Source organism: Lissotriton vulgaris, chromosome 8 (assembly GCF_964263255.1).
Source record: "Lissotriton vulgaris chromosome 8, aLisVul1.2, whole genome shotgun sequence".
Classification (NCBI taxonomy): domain Eukaryota; kingdom Metazoa; phylum Chordata; class Amphibia; order Caudata; family Salamandridae; genus Lissotriton; species Lissotriton vulgaris.
The window spans coordinates 1,076,503,560-1,076,530,050 of record NC_141696.1 but is presented as its reverse complement, the minus strand read 5'-3'; the positions used below and the strand labels follow the sequence as shown (position 1 = coordinate 1,076,530,050).

Genomic DNA, 26,491 nt, shown 5'->3' with positions numbered 1-26,491 from the left:
AGAGAGAGTGGAGTGCAGGATTTAAATCCTTACCATTTTTGTATAGAAAAAGAAAGCTCCTGAATATTTTTCTCCTTTTGTAAAAGTGCAAAAGGGTGTACTTGAGCCATTAGTGCAGCCTATGCTCTTGACTCCGATTTCTCTGAAGATATTTTTTGTTTAGGCCAAAAAAAAAACTACATACCCACCCAGAGGATTCAAACACAGGTCAGAAAAATCTTTATACAGGGTTCAATATCGAATCGAGATTTTGCACCAACCTACTGTTTGGGTAAACGTTTGGGGGTTACCCTGCATAGAGGGCCAGATAGCCTAAATACAAAACGATACTTAGAACATGTTCTGACAAAAAATCGCTTTGAGAACAAAGACCAGGACCTATCTGCACAACCACATTAGTCAAAATAACTTAATTGCAATATTTTAAAAAGCAAACCAATGCTGCGAGTCCAGAACAGTAGTAAAACATTTTTAAATATTAAACTTACTGTCCTGTATGTGGCTACGTTCCAGAACCACATGCTTGGCCCAAATTAATTTTGCTAGAATGCTGGGCTTCATATTTATAATTCAAACCTTACAAGAGAACAATGCATTCCCTGGACCATTATGAACCTGCATATAAGACGCAAAAAAGCACAACAAAATACATAATGAAAAATATTTTTATTGCTGTGAAAATCCATGCATGGTTGCATGCAAAATAAATAGCATGTGAATGAATGCAAGTCACCATTTCAGAAAAAGCAGAAAAAGTGATTTTTAAAGTGCAGATTTTACAGGTCAGATAGAAAGATAGGAGAAAGTAAATATATTAATTCATAAATATTTTAGAAGTCAATAAGTTAACAAACTTTAGCATGGATTTTGTACACAAGTAAATGCACTGGTTAGGTTTTTATAAAACATTGTAGTAGCATATGGGCATTGGTCACTACACTCAAGTTCTTGGTGCACAGGCCCAAGTGGTTGCCATAACTATGCCCCTACCAGTTGGCAGAGAACCACCTCCGCCATTAGTTTATTGAACAAGTACACACCTACCAAGAAAAATAGGTTTGAAATGAGCCTGCAGTTATTTTTTTACAGTTTGTGTAAACCTAAGTAACTTTACCAATGTGCTTATAACACACAAAAACACTTACAAGTCTTATTAGGTTTCCGTTTTCCCAGCAACAAGTTTCCCACAGTCTAACATAACTACCGTTTCAAATGTTGGTTTAATATTTTGCCCTTAGATTTCAAAGATGAACAATTTTTGCACGATTTTTCTTTTGGACAATAATAAGGCACCCCTCATCATCCACAGCAATGACACGGGGGTATTCAGTGATTTTGTCTGCACGTAGAGCAACCCGACCAAACACTCCATCACTTGTGAACTCAAGCACCCGGTTCTGGTCAACCACGAATATGTGATCGTTGCTACCCACACAAACATGGAAAGGATCTCTCAACAATGGTGTGTAAGTATCCAGTACATTGACAATTTCTCCAGACTTCCTAAAGAGCACTATCTTCTTGTTAAAGAAGTCGGAGACAATAAATACTTCCTGACTATTGACAGCTACAAAGAGAAACCTTCCTATAGTGTAACCAGCAGGCCCAACTCTACCTAGGAAGTGGCCTGACACTTCATACAATGCAAGGGAGCAACGAGTACCTTCACAAACTGCCACATAGTCCGATTTGTAAGAGGTTATTGCATACTGAGACTGTTGGCCTCGCAGTTTGATGTTATGAAGCTGTTTTCCCCTTAAAGTCATAAAGATAAGATAACATCCAGCAGAACAAACCAAGGTGTCTCCACAAACTGTGATGCCACATGGGGGTGGTTGACCACGTAGTTCTGGCAAAATAATCAGTTTAGAAAGATTTCCATTCCTGGAGAATATTTTTACATCCGCATTCTTTTCATCAGCCATGAGAATGCGCCCAGAATCTAAAAGTGCTATACCAGTGATTTTAGGGGTGCACGAATTAGGTACCTGGTTTACTTGAAAAGAACAAATGTACTCTGGCTCACAATATACAGGTGGGGGCTTTCGGTTGACAACCCAATCATATTCATTTTCATAGGACCATTCAGATGAGTCAGAGTCAAATATATCAGATTCATCAAGCGAGTCATCAGAATCCAAATAATACATATCATCCCATTCATCCAGCAGATCATCACTGAAATCATAGCGGTGAAAGTCAGAATGCTCTTCTAATGCTCTGCTGAAACTGGGCAACTCATTCTCACTGGGTTGTGTATTCTCAGTTTCTAAAGTGTTCCAAGAGGATTCAAGATCCCCAGTGACAGAGGCCGCCCCAGATACCATGGAGTCCCCAGTGACCGAAGAATCAGGCATGGTTGAACAGTTGCCTGTGGATCCAGTTTCTATGCCTTCCCCAGCTGGCAAAAGGGGGGCCAGGTTTACACGGTCTTCAGAAGGCAAGGAGTCTCCATTTTCAGTGCTACTGCTAGTCGATGAAATACAAGCTGTGCTTAAACTGTTCACAAAAGGGTCTGTAGTGGAAACACTGACCTCCTCGACATGGGACTCTTCGACATCTTCTGGCTTCAACTCCGACAATTCTAGGTTAAAGAGTTTAATGCTAGGAATGTTCTCTTCATCGATGAGAACGGCCAGTTTTGGAAATTTTAAGTCTAACTTTTGGGGAGTGCAGAACTTCACATCCTGCATCCAACCCCTCAAGATATCCTCCATAGACATTTTGTCAGAACTCTTTCCCATTTCCATCACCTTTAACGCCAAATCCTTGGTACTCATTGCTCGGTCACTTTGCCTTTGAAGCACCTGTTCCAATGATCTATATTTTTCCAAGTTCTGTTTCTTTACCATGTCTAATGTTTCACAAGTTGTAGACTGCATTTCTAGAAGGTGCAAAGTCGCTTTCTTCACATACTTGCCAATATACAAGCGGATGCTGGTATCAGTGGCCTGACACATTTCCAATTCTTCATCCATTTTCTTCCTGCACTCACAGATATTATGTATATTTAATTCCAGTCCATCAAGAAGTTTCTTCATTTCTGACTTACTTCTCTGAGCTGCCTCTCCCATTGCCACGACGTGATGTTGGATGTGGCTTTGATAACAACACACCCTGCAAATCGTTAATTTACATGTGTCACAGAAGAAATTCCTGGGTTCCTGCTGGTGTTCTTGACAGCAAGCCTCTTGGAGCATTGCTCCTGTGGTAGGATGTTCATTCATAACATCTATTTCTACTATTACGTGGTCCTGGGTAAGAAGTTGACCACTATGACACTGGGTACAAGTCTGACATAGAAAATGACAGCAGTCTATGCAGTAAGAGGTAGCTGCCAGTGACTGCTGGATGGAAGAACATAAGGTGCAGACTTTATTCTTGGTCTGTTTTAATTTGAACACCTCCAGGAGGCTGTTAATAAAGAAGTTGGTCTTAAGGCTGGAGACACTCCCTACAATATCCACCTTGAGCCGGCATTCTGGGCAATTAATGGACCCATTCTTCACCAATAGCTGAAGACATTGCAGGCAGTAGCTATGTAGGCAAGGCAGGAGCTTAGGAGACTTGTAAAGTTCAAAGCATACTTTACAAGTTAAGAAATCTTTACGGATGGCATCCGGCAAAGACATCACAGCAGCGTCCATTTCTCTGAAAAGAAAAAATAAATTTTACATGAATATCAAAAATTTAAACCAAAAATTCTACTAAAAGTATGAAAAGGTTGAACTTTAAGGTCTAGAAACTCCTTTTAAGACGACTTCTCTCGTGTCATTGATTTTTTCTCAATTGCATTTATTCACTTTATAACTAAGCATGCAACAGAAAAGGATGTTAGGCAACTATCACATCATAAAAATACATTGCTGCATTTTTGGAACGGCCCATTTAATATAACGAAACACAGCATTATCAAATCTCAAGTACTAGATTGAATTCTGAAGACACGATTACACAAGAGCTTATAGAGCAGGCCACTGGAAAGGTAAGTAGGAAAGATAAATATAGGATGCAACATTAACTTAAAAGGACAAAGTCATCACAAAGACATTGCAGGGTAAAACAAAGGCACATCCCAAGATGGCGTTAGCCTTACTGCTGAACGTGTAACAATATGAATTCAGTTTACAAAATTGCAGCGAAAAATACTTCAACTTGAGGGAGCGGGCGGAATTGAGTGCAGTCAGGGTACAGTTCTAACTATTTTATTTGTGCATCAGTAGCAAGCATAAAGAAAGAGGTGATTGAGGGATAATGTTCATAGATCTGTTTTATGCTCTAGTGATTAAAATATGAAACTTTAGTTTTTACTCTAGGCTTGGTGGCCTGGTGGGTTGCAGTGAGGGGTAAGGTATGTGGGCTAGGAGGATTGTGGAAAGTCGTGTTCAGTGGAAAACGTTGCCAGAGGGAAGAGGAGCTAGACTTCTTTTCCGCAACAATAACTTTGTAAATAATATTCGTGGCATAAAAAAAATCCAGACATCATTCATTTAGTCACCACATTTCAAAACTAAAACCTCAAGGTTGGGAAATTCAACAAAATTTTTAATAAGCTCCATCAGCATCAACTGAGATATGTTTTTTACAAGCAGGCCAGTAGTTAAAGGGAGCTTGATGGTGTGTGTGTAAATTACATAGAAGCTGTGCTTCATTGCTTTAGCCAGTTTTTCACAGGGTAGGATGGAATATGGCTGGTGTCCAATCGCAAAACTTAGCCATGATGAGTGAAAAGAGCAGGCAGCTTTCCAGGATGAATTTTCCATCGGAATTTGCTGATAAACTTCCAGACAAACAAGGCTAGTAGTTGCAAAGGTAGCTTAAGATTTTGTGAGAAACTTTACATGGGCACTGATATTTAGAGTGACTTTCCTACATTTGGGCATTCACAAAGTCAAAAAAAGTAACTTTCAGGCAGGTGTCCATACCTCCCCTCAACAAACAAAAATAATAGGGTAGACACTAATTTATAAGTGCAAGTTACTGGGGGGGGGGGGGAGTATATATAAATTTATATATATTGTTTTACAGCACAGGAAGCCACCGCTCCTTAATTCCTCCTGGGTGCTCTCCAGCGGTGGTGAGCCGCACGTAAACTGCAACAACAAGTATCGGAAAATCTATGATACCAAGTAGAAAGCACACATAGGAGCAATACTTTATTAGTGCAGACGCCCCCAACAGACTCGTTTTGCCTTAGCTTTTTCAATGTCCATTGTTGTTGCAAAATAAATTTATATATCTGAGCATCGAGGAGGATTCGCAAATCCGCCCGAGCTTCATTCTGATTAGATGCCAACACTCCAAACCAGAATGTGTCAACACAAAATAACAGAAAAATAAAGGTTAAAAAAAACAAGAAAAAGGGGGCAGGGTAGAGACACCCTGGCTCCCTAGTCCTGCTCAGGGGGTCCCACAAGGACCCCCACAGCCAAAAAAAACATTTGAAAAAAGAAAGAAATATAACATTCAGCCAAATTAATGCTGGGTGCCCCTGGGGCTTGTTTAGTTAGCCCCCCCATGTCCCTGGGTCTGCCACTTCCCTGGGCCTTTAATTATGCTCTGGGGCACGCTGCCTCCTTCCCGGGTCTTTGTAATTTTGTGGAAGGGGGCCTCACAGGCACCCCAAGCCCCAGGGACAGCCACCTCGACTGGGCTTTTGTTAATTAAAGGCCGGGGGCCTCATGAGCCCCCCCCCCCCCCCAAGACCACCACCTTCAAAGGAATTTGTACACTATGGGAGGGGGGCTGCACAGATACTCTCCTGGAGCCCTTCATGAACCTGGGTACCACCCCCCAGGGATGGCTTCTGCCATGTCCTGTTGCGCACACCCCCGGGACATTGCTGGTTGCAATGGCAGGGCGGGAGCTCTCACTTAAGGTAAGGGAGAGCAGGAAAGCAAAGTAGTATTACTTTTGGGCAAGGGGAGCTGCATGGTGGGGAGCCGGACTATGGGGGCATTTGGGCTCCCACCAGTCCCAAACTTGAGGGCCACCCCTGGGGAATGGGGTCCCTAGCGCCATAAAAAGCCTTAGGAGAGGGGCCATGCAGCCCCCTCCCCCAAAACAACAAGGCTAGCCAGGCCCCAGTGGGATTTGGTCACCAGGGCTAAATGTGGCCAAGGGGAGGTGCAAAAAAAAAAAGGGGGAATGCCCCAGGGGGATAAAAGAGCTGGCCACACAACCAGCCTTCTAAAATTATTTTTTTAAATAAAAGCCTGCATCTCACCTGAGGCCCCGCCGCCTCCCTGCACCAGTTCTGAGTTGGGGATTAATTCTCCTTCATTCCCAAGGGTCCCTGGGGGCCAAATAGGCCACAAGGTACCTCCAGTAAGCCCCACAAAGTGGGAATGTTGAGAGGTGGTCTGAGACCATGCACCTTTTTACATCACTCAGCAAACACTTCAGGACGCAAGTGGATATCAATCTCCGAGCAGCCAGGAGCCGCATTTGCAGAGTGGTGGAGAAAGGGGGCAAGGCCTGTATCCATCTCTCAACAATCCCACTGTGTGGGGCATACTGGAGGTACAAGGTAGGCTTGTTGGCCCCTAATGACCCCCAGCAGCGAAGGAGACTTCAATCCCCATCCAAGAGTGCGCCAGGGAGCGCGTTTGCAGAGTGGTGGGCAAATGCGGCGTGGCCTACTACGAGAACTTCGCAATCCTGCTGTGTGGGACTTACTGGAAGTAATAGGAGGAGTAGTCAGCCCGAAGGATGTCCATGGGGGACGACTACCCCTCTAGCTACCTCCACTAAGTCCCACACCGTGGGATTGCTAAAACTTATTCCGAGGCCTCGCCCCCTTTCTCCACCACTCTGCAAACATGACTACTAGTTGAAGAAGCATTTACAATGTAATAGATTTTGCATTTGCGAGAGTTAGAGCCATTAGCATTGCAAATGTAAAAATGTTTTACTAATGTTTATTGGTGTAGAATGGATGTACATTGTGTGTAGTGGAATTACATGGTATGATGTGCAGTGAAATTATGTGAATAGAAAGTATGTAGTTTAGTGTATAGGAATTATGTGGGGTGGGATTAAGTGTTTTGGAGAGAAATTATGTGGTATTGTAGTCTGTGTTCTGGTAACCTCAAGTTTAGTCTTCCTCGTTTCCATAAAAGCTAAACTATATACTCAATGAGACAAAAAAGAAGGAACCACAGAGTAGCACTTCTGGACCTAGTCAGAGCAGGGCCACTGGAAATAAGGGACTGTTCGCCTGCACCAATTTTCACATAATTTTTCACATTTGCCAAACATTCCATATTCTGCTGCCTAATCTGCAGATTGGAACAAAAAAAAGCCTGGTTTCTAGCTAAAATATTGCCAAAAATTCAGCTACATGCGTCACAGTGTGGTGGAAGGACCTTTGCAAAGCTGGAATGATCACGTGTTACTTATTGCTAAATGTGGGTGTTAAATTTTTATTACTGGTGCACAAGCCTCTTTTTTCTGTGCCTCTTTCTATATTTCTCTCACCTCTTCCTGCACACCGCTTGCCCCTTTCAGCACCTCTGGCTTTTTCCAGCTCTCCTCTTTCTCCATCTTGACCTGTTTTTGCACCTCTGTTGCATTGTGTACTTATCTTGCTTCTTTCTGCTCTTGCATCTTTCTGCACTTTTGCCTCTTTCTGTACCCCTCTTGCTTCTACCTGCAACTCAGTTGGTTCTTTCTGCACTGGTCTTGCTTAGTTCGGCACCTCTGACTTGCTATTTTTAATCCCCCTGCCCCAATATGTTCTAGGGCCTTACAGGGGAGGTCACACCAATCACGGGGTACCCCAACTCAGTGTACCCCAGTGTATGTTGTGTGTTTCACTGTATTCTAAGTGTCTTTCAGCATAGCATTGGCTCCAGGCCTGGTTATTCAAGTCATATACCATCAGCAAAAGGTGGGACACAGGGAGACATTGCAATAAGGCCTCTTTCTGCACCAGTCAGTTCTTTTTGCGTTTATCTTGCTTCTTTCTTCACCTTTCTTCATCTTTCTGCACGTCCAACCTCTGTAGGCATAGTTAGTAATTCACATTAAAAAAACCTTTGAAATTCACTGAAAAAAGCCACGGGTTTCAGGGACGTTCTAGTTAGTTGGACATTTCACTCACACAAAACCGGAGAAATTCTGCCATTATAGTTAGTGGAGGTAACTAACTTGCGCCCCCACAATGCACTGCTGAGGACGTCACATATTACATAACTCATTAAGAAAAAACTGTGTTCGCACCCATACTGGTTTTAACTCTACACAGGAGCACTGCTATATAGTCCCACATGTATGTGCTCTAGATGATGTAGCATTGGGTAATGCCCAAATGGAATACTTTGGTTTTTAGTAAAGCTATATAGGGTATGGTACAACAAAAATGGAAGGTTAAATAGCGCGCTTGCTACAGCATATAATGTGCCGTTGATACAACTGACAAAATATAGCTTAGGGCTAGCCTGTGTAGCCAGACTGTTTCATACTTTATTTTAACTGGTTTGACTGCAGATTTACTCTTGATGGAAAATAATCCACATTTTTAAATATTAGCCAAGTCTCCCCTAAGCAGGTTATGTAGCCCATAAAGTAGAATGCATTTTATTAAAAAAATAGCATATGCTAGAGTTTAGTGTTTCAGGCACATACAGTAAATTACCCATAATGCCATTTTCACTACTGTAACTTATTCCATGAGGAAAACTAACTTTTAGATAAAGTAAAAAGTTTGCAACTTTAGATTTGGGATAAGCTACAGAGGTTTCAACCACCACTTATAATATATCAACATTCCAATTTACTAGTGGTGTGAATTATGATAAATGTTTAGCAAAAATAACATTTTGAAAGTTAAATTTAGTCTGCCTAAATATCCAGTAGCCCAATAAGCATTTGCCTGTTGCTGCTGGGCCTGGGCAACGATACTACTCCCATTGGGGATCTAAATGTAAATTCAGTGTGCTAATTCAGTGCAACCCAATTCTACCATGTGTAAAGAAGAAAGTAAAAGCACTTTAGCTCTGGTTTTCAGTGTTCGTATTCAGAGTCCTAAAAGCCAACAAACTGGTACAGAAGGGTAAAAAAATATTAGTGATGACCCTGCAGAAAGAGCCATGTCCAACTACTAACTTCATTATATAATTGGATTATTTTCAATAAATAATAAATAGACACAATAGTGGCTGAACGATTTCTACCTTGTCCCAAACCCTAGCTAGCAAAATTAATACATGAATCTGTACTCTACTATTCCTTGTAGGTGACCCATCAACTTTCACAGTGAATGGAGCTTTTGGAAGGCTTGCCAATGTGAGGATATCACAACATTACATTTCTACAGGTCTCATTTTACATGCTAGGCACACTACCTCGTGGGCTACAAGGTCAACTTAACGGTGACTAATATTTGAAAGGAAGGTTTTTCCTCTGCCTAAGGGGTTCTTTTGACAGGTCAGACAGCAGCAGTTAGGCTACATTGGCAAGCCTGGAGTCACATTACGTGTTAAAACTAGTGATGGCTTAAGCGCTGGAGTTCAGAGGTAACATTTCACTTTCCATGACATGGATGTAGTGTTTACACCATATACTAGGACCTTACAGGATTGTTAAAACCTGTAAAAACTGGCTAATCCCGTGTTAACATATTTAAGTGTAGGAGCACACACTGGGAGGTAGAACCCAGTGTGCAGTCTCTAAACACCTGAATAGAATTTAGCAAAAATGAGAAGTGGCCATGTGAAAGGGGGGGCATTTTCTCATAACTAGGGATTTATGGCATTACCAAAGGAAATCACTGCATGACCAATGAAAGAGTGGCACACGGCCTGGGCAAATCCTTGCCTTCAGAAGACCAATGGGCTAGAGCAAGGGAAGAATTCTTATTCCAAAATGTAAGCAGGTCAATGGGAAGCAAATGTGCATACCAAAGAGGATATGGCATAATTAATATTCAATTTTATTGCAGCATTATACACCCACACAGTCATTTTGAAAGCAGTCACTAGAGATGCCCTGCTTTCATCATTTTGAGGGAGTTAATCCATATGTGGAATAGTAATTTCTTGAGTGGGGCAACCTCTAATTTGAGAGGTCCTCCGATTTCATGAGCAACTCAGAGCAAATTCTTACTGTCTACCTACAGAGTTATTTCTAGGTCTTTTGTATGGTTAACCTCGGATCAGGTTATATTTTTTCTCAGAAATATGAGAATGCGTGAATGTGCTACAAATAAATGCACTCAATTTGCAGGGATGAATATCTGGCAGGGGGTTGGGGGGAGGGGACGGGGGAAGACTGCTTATTTGGTTTCCCCTCGAAAAGAAAAATGGAAACGTGGAATTTCCACTGCAACATTTTCTGGGGGGGAAATCTTTGTTAATATAATCTTTGCACTGTACCCAATTTCAGACTATAAACCTTCCCCATTAAGCTTTCCTGGTTGCATTCCAAACCCTACAAGCCCTAGATAATTACTGAACTTCGTTTAGTTACCCTTACTTTCCAAAGGACTTGCATTTATTGCATCTGGCAAAGAGATTGTAATTCACCACTTGAAGACATATACACACACACAGACATGTACACAGCATTTAAAAATAAACAACGCATTTCTTCCTGCTATGCCTTATGCACAAGTCACCGGACATGTTCATAGACTATTGGCAACGCTCGTTCCGAATATTATATAGTCAACCAGAGATGCATATAACTGCATTTCATGCCCAATTCTATGGCTCCGCAAATCTAACTGGAGAGACAATAAATGCAAGCGGAGACAAGCCTGTCCGGAGTAAAAATCTTGATGGTATGCAAAACTCCTTTCCCCCACCCACTGGGAATGTGGTTTTACATAGCCTAACCGGTCTTCCCTCCAAGAAGGAAGGCTAAACCTGATCAGCGTATCCAGACAATAACTTCAGGAGCAAGCTAGTTCAATCATTTATGGACTTTGACGAGTAGCAGACACTTTTACCTGAATGCTATTCTGTGAATCGAACCCCCAATGCATATAGATTATTAATCTGTGGTTTATCTCCAAGAACTCTAGATAGACTTTGAATATACACAACAAAGAAACCTGGTCCCGGTTGTCAAGAGTGCTCATAACATCACCTGCCTACTATTGTGCGGAGCTATTCCAAATCTGCAACACATTTACTTTCCTAGACAGGGTGTGCCTCAATTCTTTCGGTTAAAACTTCTGCGTGTCTGTGTCTCCATGTATTGCTACCTCCCAAACACTTCAGAGTGTAGTGAAAAAATGTATGTGAGGAAGGAAGGAACCTCATGGGAGCAACCACCAGGGAACTGCTGACTAGTACTCGTCAGTTTGTTCCACTTATTGGCTCCTTCCAACTTTTAACGAACAGTGAAAAAAGTGTAAGTGGTTCGTAAGAACTCAAATGTGATCCCAACTGCTTACATCTATATTTGACCAACCCCCTGGGTGAGAGAACCGCTATTCAATGCTCCTCCCTGCTAAAAAGGAGTTGGATACCTCTAGCTAAATGATATTCTTTATTTGTTGCTGGGTATCTGCTCATTAAAATCAACACAATGCTGTTGAGCCTCGTTTTAACCTATATGAAGCCAACATGTTTCGTTGCCTGTCTTACATGGCCAGCAACTTTATTAGGGCTAGGGGTCAGTGCCACACACCGCTGTATTTATCCAGCAATCCAACCTGGTGGTTGCCACTCAATGGCATACCTGTGGCCATCAATAAGACAGGCTTTTATATGTCCTCGTGCTGCTTTGAATATACCGAAAATAAAAGTAGTGATTAGCGGGAGAACATGATCTCCTGTTCAAACTTCCAGCCAGTGAGTGAATGCATAACACATGGGCTAATACTAACTGGATTTTTTTTTTTTTTTTTTTTATAAATAAAATGGAACTATTGGTGTCCTCTATCAGCCTTGTGACCATTCCTTTGCAAGATGAATCACGGTCACTTTTCTAACAGTAAAATTCCCCATAAAGTGCAAAATGATGATTGACAGTGGTACTCTGGGGTCCAACACAACATTGTCACTCTGGTCTTGGCTAATAGTAGGTATCAAAGTGGTTGTCAACTCCAAATCCTTAATGTGCCTCCCACCCCTTGCTTTGATAAACGTGCACTATGTGGATACCACTGCCACCCCCAATATGGGTGGCCAGTAACCCTGGGCAAAGCACTACCCCGCCGCTTGCGTAGTTTGCGGAACTATGCAAACTGCATGTAGCACAGTGCAAACATGAGTAGCGTAGTGCAGCAGTCATTTTTTGCTTCCTCGCATTCCTCCGCATCAAGTTGGCGATGGCGAGCAAGCAAAGTGACATCCTCGCGAGACTTTTTCCTTGTTCGCAATCAGCACCATCAAGTTGCCGATCGAGAGCATGGAAAATAAACCTCCAAGCGAGATTCAAAGTGGGGAGGTCGGGTTTCTCATTGAGAGTGGTTGCGCATGCTCGCAAGCAGAAACTACCAGTCCGTGTTGAGAAAGCTGCAGCTCGAGTAAAAATCTACTTGGAGCGGCAGAAAAGTACAGCTCGCACTGTGCAAGATGCAGTTTACAATGATTGCACAGTGCCGGATGCTTGTCCGCACTGTGCAGTCATTGATTGCACAGTGCCGGATGCTTGTCCGCACTGTGCAGTCATTGAAAATGACATCTTGCACAGTGCGAACATACTACGCAGTTTGCGTAGTGCTACGCTTAGCTCGTAAAGTGCGAAGTGCACTTTGCGTAGCTACTCTTAGTGCTAGTTAGCGAACTACGCCCACACCCAGGCTACTCATAGCATGTTTGCAATTGTGAATTTGTTTATATTACATATCTTTAGAGCTACCTAACAATTTTAGAGAATTGTGAATAAATATTCTTAGCCCCCCCGCACACTTTTACATTGAAGTGGTACACCTTATTAAAACCTCTAAACCACCGTACTAAAAGGATGACAAAACCATGCATGAAAACAGGATCTTAATTTTTGGTCAAGTAAAGAGCCACCTAGAATCTTTCTATACCCACAATTAATTGTCAAAAACTAGTTACACTCAGGACTGAATTGTGTAAACAAGCTGGCTGTGTGAACTGAAACTATGCACTCCAAAAACCATTGAGATGTACATGCACACATTTCAATCTCTGGGCCTTGCTCAATAGCATTTCTGTGGTTATAGGGGAAGCAGATGTGAAAACCGGGCGAGTTCTTTAATCAGGAGACAAGGTTCTTACTTTTATGGAAAGTCAGATTTTGGTTCCATGATCTGGCCAACTGCTCTGTAAGCTCTTTGTAGACTAGGTTGAAGGCAGATGGTTCACATTTTAACCAGATGTTATTTGAGGTACACAGCTAGTCCCAGAATAACATACTGAGATAAATCCAGCAGAATAGAGCAACATGACCTTTCAGCTCGTGGCTTATTTCTGTAGGCACAGTCCCCCCCCCCAAAAAAAAAAACCCAGACAGCAGACCATACCATGCAGAAACTTTTCAGGAAGGGAAACTGCTGAATGCTACATTGGTCTAAACAGCATGGTGCAAGCTGTGCCCCATAGATGAAGGTACTGGACAGACAGAGCATGCTGTACTGCTTAAGAAACGGCTATTGTCCACTGTCCCTTTGTAGTACTTCATGAAGCGATACAAAGAAAATGAAGTTAAATGATACATTTTAGCAAATCATGTAAAAGTTATTAATATCACATTCTAACCTAGGTTTAAACTTCTAGCTTAAACTTTGTAAAAACCTCAAGGTATCCAACTAATACTTGGGACAAAGTGATGGGATGACAGTACTGCTTCATATAAATCAATAACGAGCTAATTGCTTACAGATAAAGTAAAAAAAAAAAAAACAAGCTTAACAAAATATTTTTAAACCTTAAACAGGACCACTTTAAACCAGCTCTGAAAGGACTTTACATGCACACAGCAGAACGGAGTATCAAATCCAAAATTAAATCATACATAAGGGCTAACTGGAACAAAATCAATGGCAAACTACAAATAATGCTGCTACTACATTCTAGTGAACAATTAAGACCGGGGAATTCGAAGTTAAATTCAATCATGAAAAAAAAAAAAAAAAATTAGAAGGAGAGGCTACACAGTCCCATTTCTTCCATCAAAAATATTTGTAAAAACAGGAATGTGGCCGAGGCCAGGCCCCCTTATTGCACCACTCTGCAAACAAGCCCCTTAACAAATTCCCCTTGAATACTGGGGGTCCCTGGGGGCCAATTAGCCCACCAGGTACCTCCAGTATGTGCCAGGGGACGGCGTTGCAGAGGTGTTCAGAGGCAACGCCCCTTTTTACACCTCTGCAACGCATCTGTGGCGCTTACTGGAGGTAGCTGGTGGGCTAGGTGCACCTCAGGGACCCTCAGTATTCAAGGGGAGTTAATCCCCCAACTTAAAATGCTCCGCAGGGTGCGTTTGCACAGTGGTGAAGGGAGGGGGCGGGGCCTGAGGTCACATGTGCGCAAACACACCCTGTGGCATAGTTTAAGTTGGGGAATTAATTCCTTGTCAATACTGAGAGTCCCGGGGGCCAACTAGCCCACCAGGTACCTCTAATAAGCGCCACGGAGCTGCGTTGCAGAGTGTTGTAAAAAGGGGCGTGGCCTCTGAACACCTCTGCAATGTAGCCTGCTGGCGCATACTAGTGGTACCTGGTGGGCTAGTTGGCCCCCAGGGGACCTCCGGATTAAAGAACACTTAATCCCACAACTTAAATGTGCCACAGGGCGTATTTGCACACGTCACCTCAGGACCCACTTCCTTCCTTCACCATTGTACAAATATTCCCCTAAAATCATCCAAACTACCAATTCAGATTTACTCACCTGTTATCAGGAGAGAACCCAGTGCTGCATCTTTTAGCCCAGCACTGACCATGAAAAGTAATTAAGCTTACTCACCAGTAACTTGTATTTCCTGCCATAGGAATCCATGGTGTGACTTCCAGCAGAAAAGTTTCCAAGTGTTGATTTTTTGTACTTTAAAAAATTCCTATAAATCAGCACAACTACAAATTCAGATTTACTCACCTGTTATCAGGAGTGACCTCCGTGCTGCTTCTTGGAGACTAGTACTGATCCTGAAAAGTGATTCTAACCGGACTTACCAGTAACTTTTATTTCTTTCCGTAGGAATCCATTGTTTCGTTCTTACCAGAACACATTGTGTGTCTATTTTCACAAACTAAAAATATTCCTTAAAAATTGCCTGTATGACTTAAACACATTCTTTCAACTGTTTACAGGAGATGCACCCATGCTGGAAACAGGATCCACCTCAGAGTAAGAAAAAGTAACGTTAACACTACTTACCTGATAAGTGAATTTCCTCCGATAGGATAACATTGATGATTCTCCTGCCATAGGATAACATTGATGATTCTATGTGAAAAAGTTTGTGTCATCTTTTAAAATACAATAGAATTCCTTAATCAATACTGTAACCAAAACGCTTTTACTCAACTGTATACAGGTGAGGTCTCAGGACTGAATTTAGGATCCAGTTCTGTGGTTAGAAAAGTACTCCAAAAAGTAATTAATTGCATTGAACTAGAAATTCGCATGGACCTCAAAGTTGCATTGTGTTTGAAATTAAGTTGCCCATTGCAACTGTAACTAATGTACTTAGACTGAATTACTTTAGTTTAAATAGGCAATAGACTTGTATATTTAGTAATGTAAAATGTAATTGGAATGTAATTTAGAAAATAAAATATCTAACAAACTTTAATAAATGTAGAAAATCAGTATAAAAAATAAAATAAATAAGTTTAATTGTCATTTACAAAACCTTTGAAATTCAACAAAAAAAATAGGTTTCAGACAGGTTATAGTTAGGAATTCGCATTTTAAAAACCTTAGGAATTCAGTGAAAAAACCATAGGTTTTAGGGGTGTTCTAGTTAGCTGGACATTTCATATAAAACCATTGAAATTCCCCCGTTCTAGTTAGTTGTACTAACTTGCGCGCCCGCAATCCACTGCTGCTGAGGTCACATATTACATCATTCATGACATGGTCAGTGACATCACTGATGACATCACCCATGTGACAAACTAATACACCTCATCATACAGTTGCATAACCTTTCAACACTCATAAAATATGGAGTATCATGTTTGAAACCATTGACACACCAATACAAGTTTCTAAAAACCCACTTAGTGATTCCTACATCTACACACACATCAACACTTACGTATACATTCAGCCAAACATGCTAACAAAGATCAATAAAATACTATTAAATTACTTATTCACCTACATCAACATTACACACCAGCACACATCCTATTCACTTATGCAGACATCCTATTCCCTTATGCAAACAATTAATCATACTTATATTTACTAAGCTACACACTTACACCAAAACCCCTTTATTAATATAGTTAGAAAGTCATACTTAGTGTGTGTTATAAGATCACTATTACAAGTATACAGTTATCCATGCAATCACTCATGCAATCACTGAGTCTTAGGTATACTTATTTATATACAACAACTGTCACATACCCTGCCTTTTATATTTCCAGTTTGTTGGACATATATCATTCAGAAATATATTTACTCATCACCACACCCATAAAGAGATTCACTCAAAGAACTGTTTCCACATACAGTCGTAAACTCATACCTAGCAAATTAACTATTTACACATCTTTGGATAGTCCTACACATCCCACCCAACCACACACATTCATTCACTATCGCATACAAATACTCACTTAACTAATTAATAACTAATATAGACTTTCACATAGCTAGTAACCAACTTGCGTAGTGTCTTGCACAACAAGAGATAAAGTGATACCGGTATTCACACAGTTTAATCACCATCCCATATTTAGTGAGACATTAAATTGGTCACTTAGACAGTCAATCACATTGCTACTAAATCCGCCATTCAGACAGTTATACATTCACTCAGTCTTCAAGGCAGATTGAGAGATATCCATATATACATAAACTTATTTAAATATCAAACCAAACTACATTCACTGGATGTCATTTGAGATGTTAATCAGTGATGTTACTGACCATGATGTAGTATGTGACATCAGCAGTGGATTGTGGGTGCATGCGTTCTAATTAATACAACTAACCAGAACGGGGAAATTTCAATGGTTTTATACGAGTGAAATGTCCAGCTAACTTTAACACCCCTAAAACCTATGTTTTTTTTCAGTGAATATATATCATCTCTATATAGATATATAGATATATAGATATATGCTCCAGCTGGAGTCCGTAGTACTAGGAATCACTCGAACTACATTGAAGGCTCCAAGCAACAGCCTTTATTCAAAAGGTATGGAAAACATACCTCAGCAGAATCCTTTTAGCAGTCACACACCTGCCTGACGCGTTTCGATAATTCTCCTCTGAGGCTTCTGGCGGATGAGATGCAATGCCGCACTTTCCGTTTCTCTCCCGTGATAGCACGCACATGTTTTAGTTGCTTTTATAAGACTGCGCTACAGATTATGGGAATTGTACTGCCGGTTTAAGGTGCAATGTTCTGCCGGCTTCTTTTCAAGACCCGCAATGGGCCTCCGCCTCTAACTTGGGAGCCGTGTGGACTGTCATCTTGCCAGCCCATCTATGGAGCTCTATTGCACAGAATTAAGGGAAACATCTGAGGCAGAGGCCCATTGCGGGGTGAAGGAAATGAGTTGACCTCCATCCCACTCTGAAGAGCGTCACGGATGGACAATCTGCCTGGGGCACTTCATGACTTAAAAAATGAAGTGTCCACATCAGAATATAGTGGATGTGCTCCTAGTTTGGAGGGGAATCTACAAGTTCTTTGCCTGTTTGAGGATTTCTTAGCTCTGTGGGAATGACCTTATCTCAGCAAAGTTCGACTCAAGTAGCGACGCATTTAACAGGTTAATGCACCTGCATGCGGGACTTTAACATGGAGTGTCAGACTGACATTTGCTCAACCTGGCAGACACTGCATAATGCAAACAGGTGGTTGTAGGGCCCCTCCACCCTTAAGGAGGAGCCATGCCATTTACAAATAGCATCAACTAATGCTTGGAAGTTCACTGCCACAATATTGGGCATGCCAGTTTTTCCACCATGTATCTAATAAGTCTAAATCACTTGCACATATACACAGCAGACTTAACATGCAATGTTTATTTGGCCCAACTTTCCATTAAGGACTCCAGAGGGGGAATAGCCACACCTTCCAACAATATGTTCCCTTCTTAGGCTCTTTCATCTTCCAGTGTTAGGCTAACAGCAACATAGCAGTGTATCACAGCAGTACAGAAATGATTAGGAAAGAGATCCTTTGCATAACTTAACATCGTAAATTATGCATGAATGATTTCATATTTTTAAAAAGTTAAAAACCCAAACAGCTGATTCAGATCAAATCCTAATCGTGGCTGAATCTCCATTAATCACTTTGCAAAGACCACCCTTTTGCATATGGGGTAAAAAGATCAAAGGATAGGTTAGGTTAACGAGAGCAATAAATTCCTAGCCAACTGATGCTGGACTACAAAAAGATATGTAAATAAACAAAATATATATCTCCAAACACACAGCTCGAATCCCCGAGCCATTTCGCAAGTAAGGACACTCCAGCCAATTTTCGGCTGGAGTGTCCTTACTTGCGAAACGGCTCGGGGATTCGAGCTGTGCGTTGGATACATTTTACGCATTCCACCGTGCGTAAAGGAGGCACCCGGGAAATTGAGGAGCGGCAGATGGTGGATGGGAGTTGTGGATAGATTATATTTATTTAAACCACAGAGAGTCGTATAGGGAGCAATTTGCACTTCAACCAATGTATGGATATGAGTACGAGACACTTTCGAGTAGTCCGCAAGGTTAATGCTAACCAGGCTACAATTTGATTCGAGTGGTTCATTGGAGTGTTTTTTTTGCAGCTGCTAGGATTAGCTAGCTTTGGACATTAGCAGACAAAATATAACAAAAAGAGCCAAGAGCAAATGTTTGGAGGACACCACAGACTAACTGTAATCCTTCCTCACGGCGAGTTATCAGAAGAATAAAACATATATAGGCCACTACAATATAATGTTTGAAACCAATAATTTTCCATTCAGGTCTCTACTTTGATATTGGTAATAACTGTGGAAGACCGTTGCGTGATACCAGACAGTAGAAGGAACTGCAATGTGGAGAGAAAGATGGAACACTGAATGAGGTGATCAACATATGATGGAGCAAGAGCGGATTGAATGGCAGGAGCAATGGGCATCTCCACCTTGTGGCAGTATTTAAGGCCAATGGAACATGGGCATCACCACAAGAATACAGTGGTGTCCTTGGGGCTGCAGTCTTTAATGGAGAGGTAAGCAACATGTATGGAGCAATTTGTACTCTGGTTTGAGAGTATAATATTTTATGAGCAGCAGGTGCTTAACTCAGTCTTGGGGGGGGGGGCAGGAAGAGAAGAAAATATGCTGAAGATCCCACCTCCCTTCTGAACATTAACTGCTTGTTTAGGTGTCAGATGGTTCCTTCAGTAACATTTTTACAAATATAGGTACATGCTTCCGTCAGGTTAGAGAACAAAAGACATTCTTCCAGTAACAATTAGAGACTTTTTTTTGTGTCCTCATTTTGCCCTTAGTAAATCACCTAGGTGCACTAGGAGAGGAGTATGAACTTCGCTGTCACAGGTAAACTGGTAGTGCCGTCGCCCGCTCCGATATGGTTTTGACACTCAGCGTTCATTCACTCCCAAAATAGCGCCGCAAGATGACAACTCTAGCGGAGCAATGCTGCTGCTATGCAATACCCATACAGGATAGGGGGGACCACAACCTTGGATAGAGCAATGGGGGAGAGCAGACCAAGCAGCGTTAATCATCGGACAGTGGGAAAAAAAAACCCACAGTCTAGAGAAGAATCACCTAGACCAGTTTAAAAGGTGCCAAAAGCCACGTTTGTCGGGGTTGCCAGCTCTTACTAGGTCAGTTTTAGATGTTTGTAAAACTGAGATGCGCCAATCTAACACAGTGGGAGGCAGTGGTTCCTTCCATTTCCTGCATATTTCTCTCCTGGCCAATAGGATACAGTAGAAGAGGAGTTTTGACAGGGCCTTGGATTTCCGATGATGTTCCGAAGACTACAAGCAGTGCATCGATTGGGATTTCGAAGCCCAGGGATGTTGTTAACAGAGAGCTGATAAAATCCCAGTAAGATTACAGCACTGGGCATTCAAAGAACATGTGTAAGTTGGAGGCTGCAAGCAACCCCACACTTAGGGCAAGCCACAGTGGAATCAGTTGAGAACTTAGATAGCCGCTGTGGAGAGTAGTAGGCCCTATGTAGCGTAAAAAGATGGTTCCTACGCAACCACGCCGGCTTCACTGTATCCCACAGAAGCCTAAAGGAAGAATACCAAATGTTCTAGATCTTTTCTGATAAAGGAAGAGCTCCACAATGTCTCGGGAAGGATAAAGTCCCCGTCTACCTCATCAAGTAACAAATTATACCAGAACGAGATTTCCTTAATTACCGGGGGTTTGTCCATCATCAGTGACAATATGTTACTATCACCTCCCATTTGGAATCTACCCCTAACAGAACTCTGTGTATGGGCCCAGCTTGCCATCTGTAGATATTTAAATTTAGAGAGGCCCAACCCCACTCTAGCTGATAGGTAGTCCCAAGGTAACAAAGAGCCCTCTAAAAACAGATCTCCCCATACCTCCAGGCCGGCCTCTCTCAAAGGAGTTGCCAAACTATCAAAGGAGCCATCCTGGACACCCAGGAGTGTCCCACAATAGTGACCTGCCTGCGAAATACCCCACCTTTATGGCACTTCTAATTTAACCCATGTTTTGGTGAATCCCAACAAAATCTTCAACTTAATCTTTTTAAAAAACTTAGGATCCCCGAATTTAAGCAAAAAACCCTGCTGGCCTGCTCCCTCTCCTCTAAGTAGTGCGGCAAACATGCTACCTATTCCTACGTTTGTCGGCGTCTTAAGCAGCATCCTGGCATGAGAAAATTGGAATGCCCAAGCATTTAGTTGTATGTCGGGTGCTGCCAGACCCCCCTTTTCTCTACGGCGCCTGATCTTTTTCCATGCTACCCGTGATTTGCGATCATTCCAAATAAAGGAGCTAATATAACCTTGAAACTTAGTTAGGAGAGAGGGTTCAAAATGCAAAGGAAGAGTATTAAACAAAAATGAAATTTTGGGTAAAATAGACCTCTTTACAAGGTTGGCTCTACCCAGGATGGAGAGGGGGAGTGAAGACCAAGACCTCATAAGTTTTCTACAGTCTCTCGCCACAATATCAAAATTCAATGAAGCGATTTTGTCTATGTCCTTAACGATGGTGAGACCGAGATAGCGCATAGAATTACTTCGCTGAGCCCCTGCCACTGGCTCAGCCTCATTCCACAGCATCATCTCAGTTTTTGATTCATTGATTTGATATCCAGATAGCTCACCATAGTCATGAGCCAGTGCAATGACCGAGGGGAGTGCTGAGCACAGATCTGAGGTGAAAATGAGAATGTCGTCTGCGTACAGGGCTACCTTCCTTTAGAGATATGTTAAAAAAAGTGTTCTTTACAGGTAACTGATAAACACATTGCTTTATGTAATTTAGGAATTTGATTATCTGGGCCAAATGCTTTATTGCTGAACCAATGTCGTTTTTTCGCATGCTAGTCTCCTACAACATCTCATACTCCATAGAGCGATCACAAAGGCACTGAAGAGTATGTGAAGTTGTACTGATTCACAGACCTCATTGCCATTGTGTATTACCCCAAAATATTATATTTCCTAGAAATAAAAGTGCAAAGAGGGTACAGTGTTTCATTTTGTACTAAATGGGCCAGGTTCACAAAGGGAAACGCCCACTTGTATACTCTGTGTTTCAAACAAATGATTTATTAGTAACTTTAGACTCCACAGTCTGGGTGTAGAACGACTCACATGAAGAGAACGGCCTGTCTTATCTTTATGTGCAGCATTCTCCACCCCAATGATAGCGTCTCCATAGTAGAACATTACTACATCATTTGCAAATACCAAATATTAAACTTACAAAAAAGTGTACGTTTATCTTAGCGAAACAGGCCCACAACTTTTGAATTTCCCTGAATGATCACAATTAGTACTCACACAAACGCACCACTGCCTGCGAGGGAGCGTCTGCAGCATCTGAGGCGAGGAGCGCATTTGGTGAAGGCTTTTCCCCAGCATTTTGTTTCCAGCGAGGTCGCGCTGCTGGTGGGAGCTCTCCTGTGATCGACGGAGGCTGTCGGCTCCCAGCAAGCGCTTGACCCCATCTACATTGGCTACCTGCACCGGGGGACTGCGAGGCCCAGAAGCCTTTGCTTCCAACACCTGGTGCCTCTTCCCCCGGCGGTGACGCCCCCTACCTGCCGCCAATAACTTTGTGACACCCGCTCCGCGGGTGCCACTCACACAAACGCACCACTGCCTGCGAGGGAGCGTCTGCAGCATCTGAGGCGAGGAGCGCATTTGGTGAAGGCTTTTCCCCAGCATTTTGTTTCCAGCGAGGTCGCGCTGCTGGTGGGAGCTCTCCTGTGATCGACGGAGGCTGTCGGCTCCCAGCAAGCGCTTGACCCCATCTACATTGGCTACCTGCACCGGGGGACTGCGAGGCCCAGAAGCCTTTGCTTCCAACACCTGGTGCCTCTTCCCCCGGCGGTGATGCCCCCTACCTGCCGCCAATACCTTTTCGTGACACCCGCTCCGCGGGTGCCACTCACACAAACGCACCACTGCCTGCGAGGGAGCGTCTGCAGCATCTGAGGCGAGGAGCGCATTTGGTGAAGGCTTTTCCCCAGCATTTTGTTTCCAGCGAGGTCGCGCTGCTGGTGGGAGCTCTCCTGTGATCGACGGAGGCTGTCGGCTCCCAGCAAGCGCTTGACCCCATCTACATTGGCTACCTGCACCGGGGGACTGCGAGGCCCAGAAGCCTTTGCTTCCAACACCTGGTGCCTCTTCCCCCGGCGGTAACGCCCCCGTGTACCAACCTTCCCATAAAGCGGACCACATCACACGCAACGCGGGACGCGCGCGAGGAGAAGCGCGAGGCGAAGCCCGGGCAAAGGGCGGGCCGTCTGTGGCCGTCCGGGGACGCCTGAGGACGGGACGGGCCACCCCTCTTTAATCTTGCCCTCCTGCACAGTAACTCACCGCTCTAAGGTAAGAAATAAGAGCAATCCCAAATTGCCTACAACTATCATTAGAAATAATAAACGTTCTCTCGTGATAACCTACATAAAAACAACAATAAGATCAACAAATGGGCTTCAAAAAACTACGCTCCCGTACAATCTTTATGAAAAGAATGGGGACTGAAAATGCTATACGTAAATCCACTGACAAAGCCATAAAACCTGGCCGTTTAATTCAAACACCGGCAATCAGTTCATACTTCACTTCACTAACAGCTAAAGTTACGCAAACTCTGAATACCACAGCCCAAGAAAACTCTCTCAACGTTTCTGCAATTACTAAGGAAACTGAAAGCACTCCTAAGTTGCCTAATGCACAATTGCAAATGGGCCAACTGGACCCCGACTTAAGTAACAAATCACTATATACCCCAAAAGATCTAAAAAACCTCGAACGAGATCTGTCTACCCTAATAACCTCAACACCTCTAAAAAACAGAGGGACTTCAATGTTATTCGGAGACTTAAAAGTTACTAAAACAAACGCTCACAAAATTTGGAGCATACAACAAGCCATAACACGCAAGAAAAAATATCTCCTCCCATTACTTTACCTGAGCTTTCTATGGATCTCTTCAATAATAACACAAACAATAACAATATTAATACAACTCCACCCATATCTAAAGCCTTGTTTTCGTTGCAAGAGATTCTGGAATCAGTCCTCTCCTTCTTGGGAAACATCTTAGAAAATTCCGATCAGACATTGGATGTTCAAATAGGGATTTTAAAACATCTAGTAGATGAGAAAAAGAAAAAAGATCCTCATACCAAGGGAAAATAAAAACCCAGTGTCAATCAATCACGAACAAAAAGACTTATCTAAAGATCACAATAAAGATCAGAAGAACAGAACACGCGACTTTGGTACTCAGACTTCCGAGATTAAAATAAAACAAAAACAAAATCTGGATAACTCAAATGACTCAGTTGTATATTCCCTAAAAAAACTTTTCAAAGAAAAACATCAACAAAAAACTAAGCACTATCCAATATTTTCAAAAAGAAGCGAAATAATCACTCCCGTTAAAGATACAATACTCGAAATTCAGGAAACTTACAATATAAAAAATCAAGAAAAAGGAGAAAGGATATCCAAAATGAAACCGGAAAATAACCCAGAAGGAAGGGAAAGAAGGAGGAAAAAACCATTAAGAAGGATTCAGAAAAAGAAATCTTACAAATTAAAATTTCAAAAACCAGTTATAAAGCAGAATCTAGAAGAGGACCAAGAGGATAACTTAACAGCATCCGCAAACGCAGAAAAGTCAGCCTTCAGCAAAAACTTCGCAGAAATAACACCACAACTGGATCCAAGAGCTAAAGAATATGTCCCCATCAAACACCCAGAGGAATTTGATCAAACTAATAACAAAAAAAGTAGGGACGCTATAAATAGGTATAATCACAGATATAAAGAACCTTCCTCCAAAATTTTACAATTTGAGGAACTCTTTCCAAGTGACCCGGCTCCGCTCAATAGAGGAAGGTTAATACATTTATTACGACACATCGAGCCATTACACTCATTGAATAGCAACGAACTAGATCTAGTCTCCTTTCCCTGCAAAGACAATGTTAAACTAACAAAGGTAATTTTCTGGTCGTCTGTTCTACCGGAGATTATACTTCAAGAAAAAGAGACACTACACAAACACGGCTATGATGTAGTGGAAAAAAAGGAACAAACGGTCTGTAAAGAAATAACGGGGTACAATGCTCAAATTTACGCTATCTCCAACTCACAAGGGAAGCAATTCCAAAGAAATCCTGAGGCGACAGCAGATCAAGTAACGATATATTCCGATCAACTTACTACAGGGCAAGAAAAATTAAAAATTCTGGTGAATAAAGGACAACGAGCAGTATGGTACCAAGCTCCAAAAAAATCAGACAATGACAATAATATTAAATCCTGGGCTTGGGTGTCAGAAACTCTGAACAGTAACAAAACCAAAACTACTCATCAACATTCTGTTTAGCATTGGCACAAAAATAACCTCCTGGAATATCGCAGGTGGTATAAAGAACAAACTGTCCACTGCCATGGGAAATCATCCGGATATCCTGTTTCTACAAGAAACGTGGGCAGTCGAATCTATCACTTGCAAAAATTATTTTGTGTATGAAATCCCGGCTATAAATTCTTGTAGAGGTCATGCTAAAGGTGGTTTGGCCATTTTACTGAGTGAAGAATTTCTTTGGGCACAGGAATTAGTAGAAACTAACCTAAAAAATTTACAGTGCATCAAGATCTCCACTATGAAACACAGCACGGCCCACCCCAATACAACTCTACTCTTCAACGTCTACGCTCCCCCGGGTAAAAAACATGACATAATATTCCTTAACATCATGGAAAAAATTGAGCTCATAACCGAAAATCATCCTCATTCATCCTTTTTAATTGTTGGTGATTTTAACAGTAAAATCTCGAACACAGCAATCAATATTTGGGCAAAACAGATTGAAGAAGGCAGGGAAATTACAACTCCGCAATTCCCAGAGGGTATACTTAGTGATAAAAGAGGAAATCTATTACTGTCAACATTGACAAGACTGAACGGAGTGATAGTGAACGGTAATATGGAAGGGGATATTCCTGCAAACTACACTAGGCGAGGCAATGGGACTCCATCCATTATTGACTACATAATCAGCAGCGCGGACTCGCTTGACTCTGTTACACACTTGCTTAGCCAGTTTGGCCAGGAAAGCGATCACGCTCTAATGCTTTTGACAACAGATTAACTTCCTAAATCCTCTGCAGCCTGTCACATCATTTATCACAAAAGCAATATAGTGATAAGCAGAGAAAAAAGACGTATTTACTGGAATTCCTCGACCATTGATAAAATTACATCTCAGATTGATTATTCCCAAATCTTAACGAAAACATCTTCTGAAAATCCAGTTGAAAACTTTGAACACATCATAAAAGATTTTAGAAATCTAATTTTAAATATGACAACAAAGGACGCAGTTGGAACTGGAAAGAAGAATGATGATAACAAAAAGCGCACTTCTAAGAACTCTGAAGTAAAGAAACAATTAAATAAATATATACGCGCTCAATATATGAGTCCTACACCATACTTAAAAAAGGAAATAAATAAACTAAAAAATCAACTGAGACGCGAGAACCAAAGAAATAAAAAAACTCTACAGGATAGCAATTGGGTTGACATCCAGATCGCAGCGAAAAATAACAACCAACGCAAATATTGGTATTTAATAGGAAAACTCACTGGATCAAAAAAAGGACTTACAGCCAATTCCGG

At 42.0% G+C, this 26,491-nt stretch overlaps 1 protein-coding gene across 1 annotated transcript in view; it reads right to left on the bottom strand.

Annotated features, from left to right (window-relative positions):
- Positions 1 to 649: 649 nt before the first annotated feature.
- Positions 650 to 26,491, bottom strand: part of LOC147698301 (E3 ubiquitin-protein ligase TRIM56-like) — a 62,034-nt gene continuing 36,192 nt past the window's right edge. The window contains exon 2 of the mRNA XM_086934907.1: positions 650 to 3,651. Within this exon, the coding sequence (XP_086791033.1) occupies positions 1,242 to 3,647 (2,406 nt within the window). The 5' untranslated portion in view covers positions 3,648 to 3,651 and the 3' untranslated portion in view covers positions 650 to 1,241. The remainder of the gene's footprint in view (positions 3,652 to 26,491) is intronic.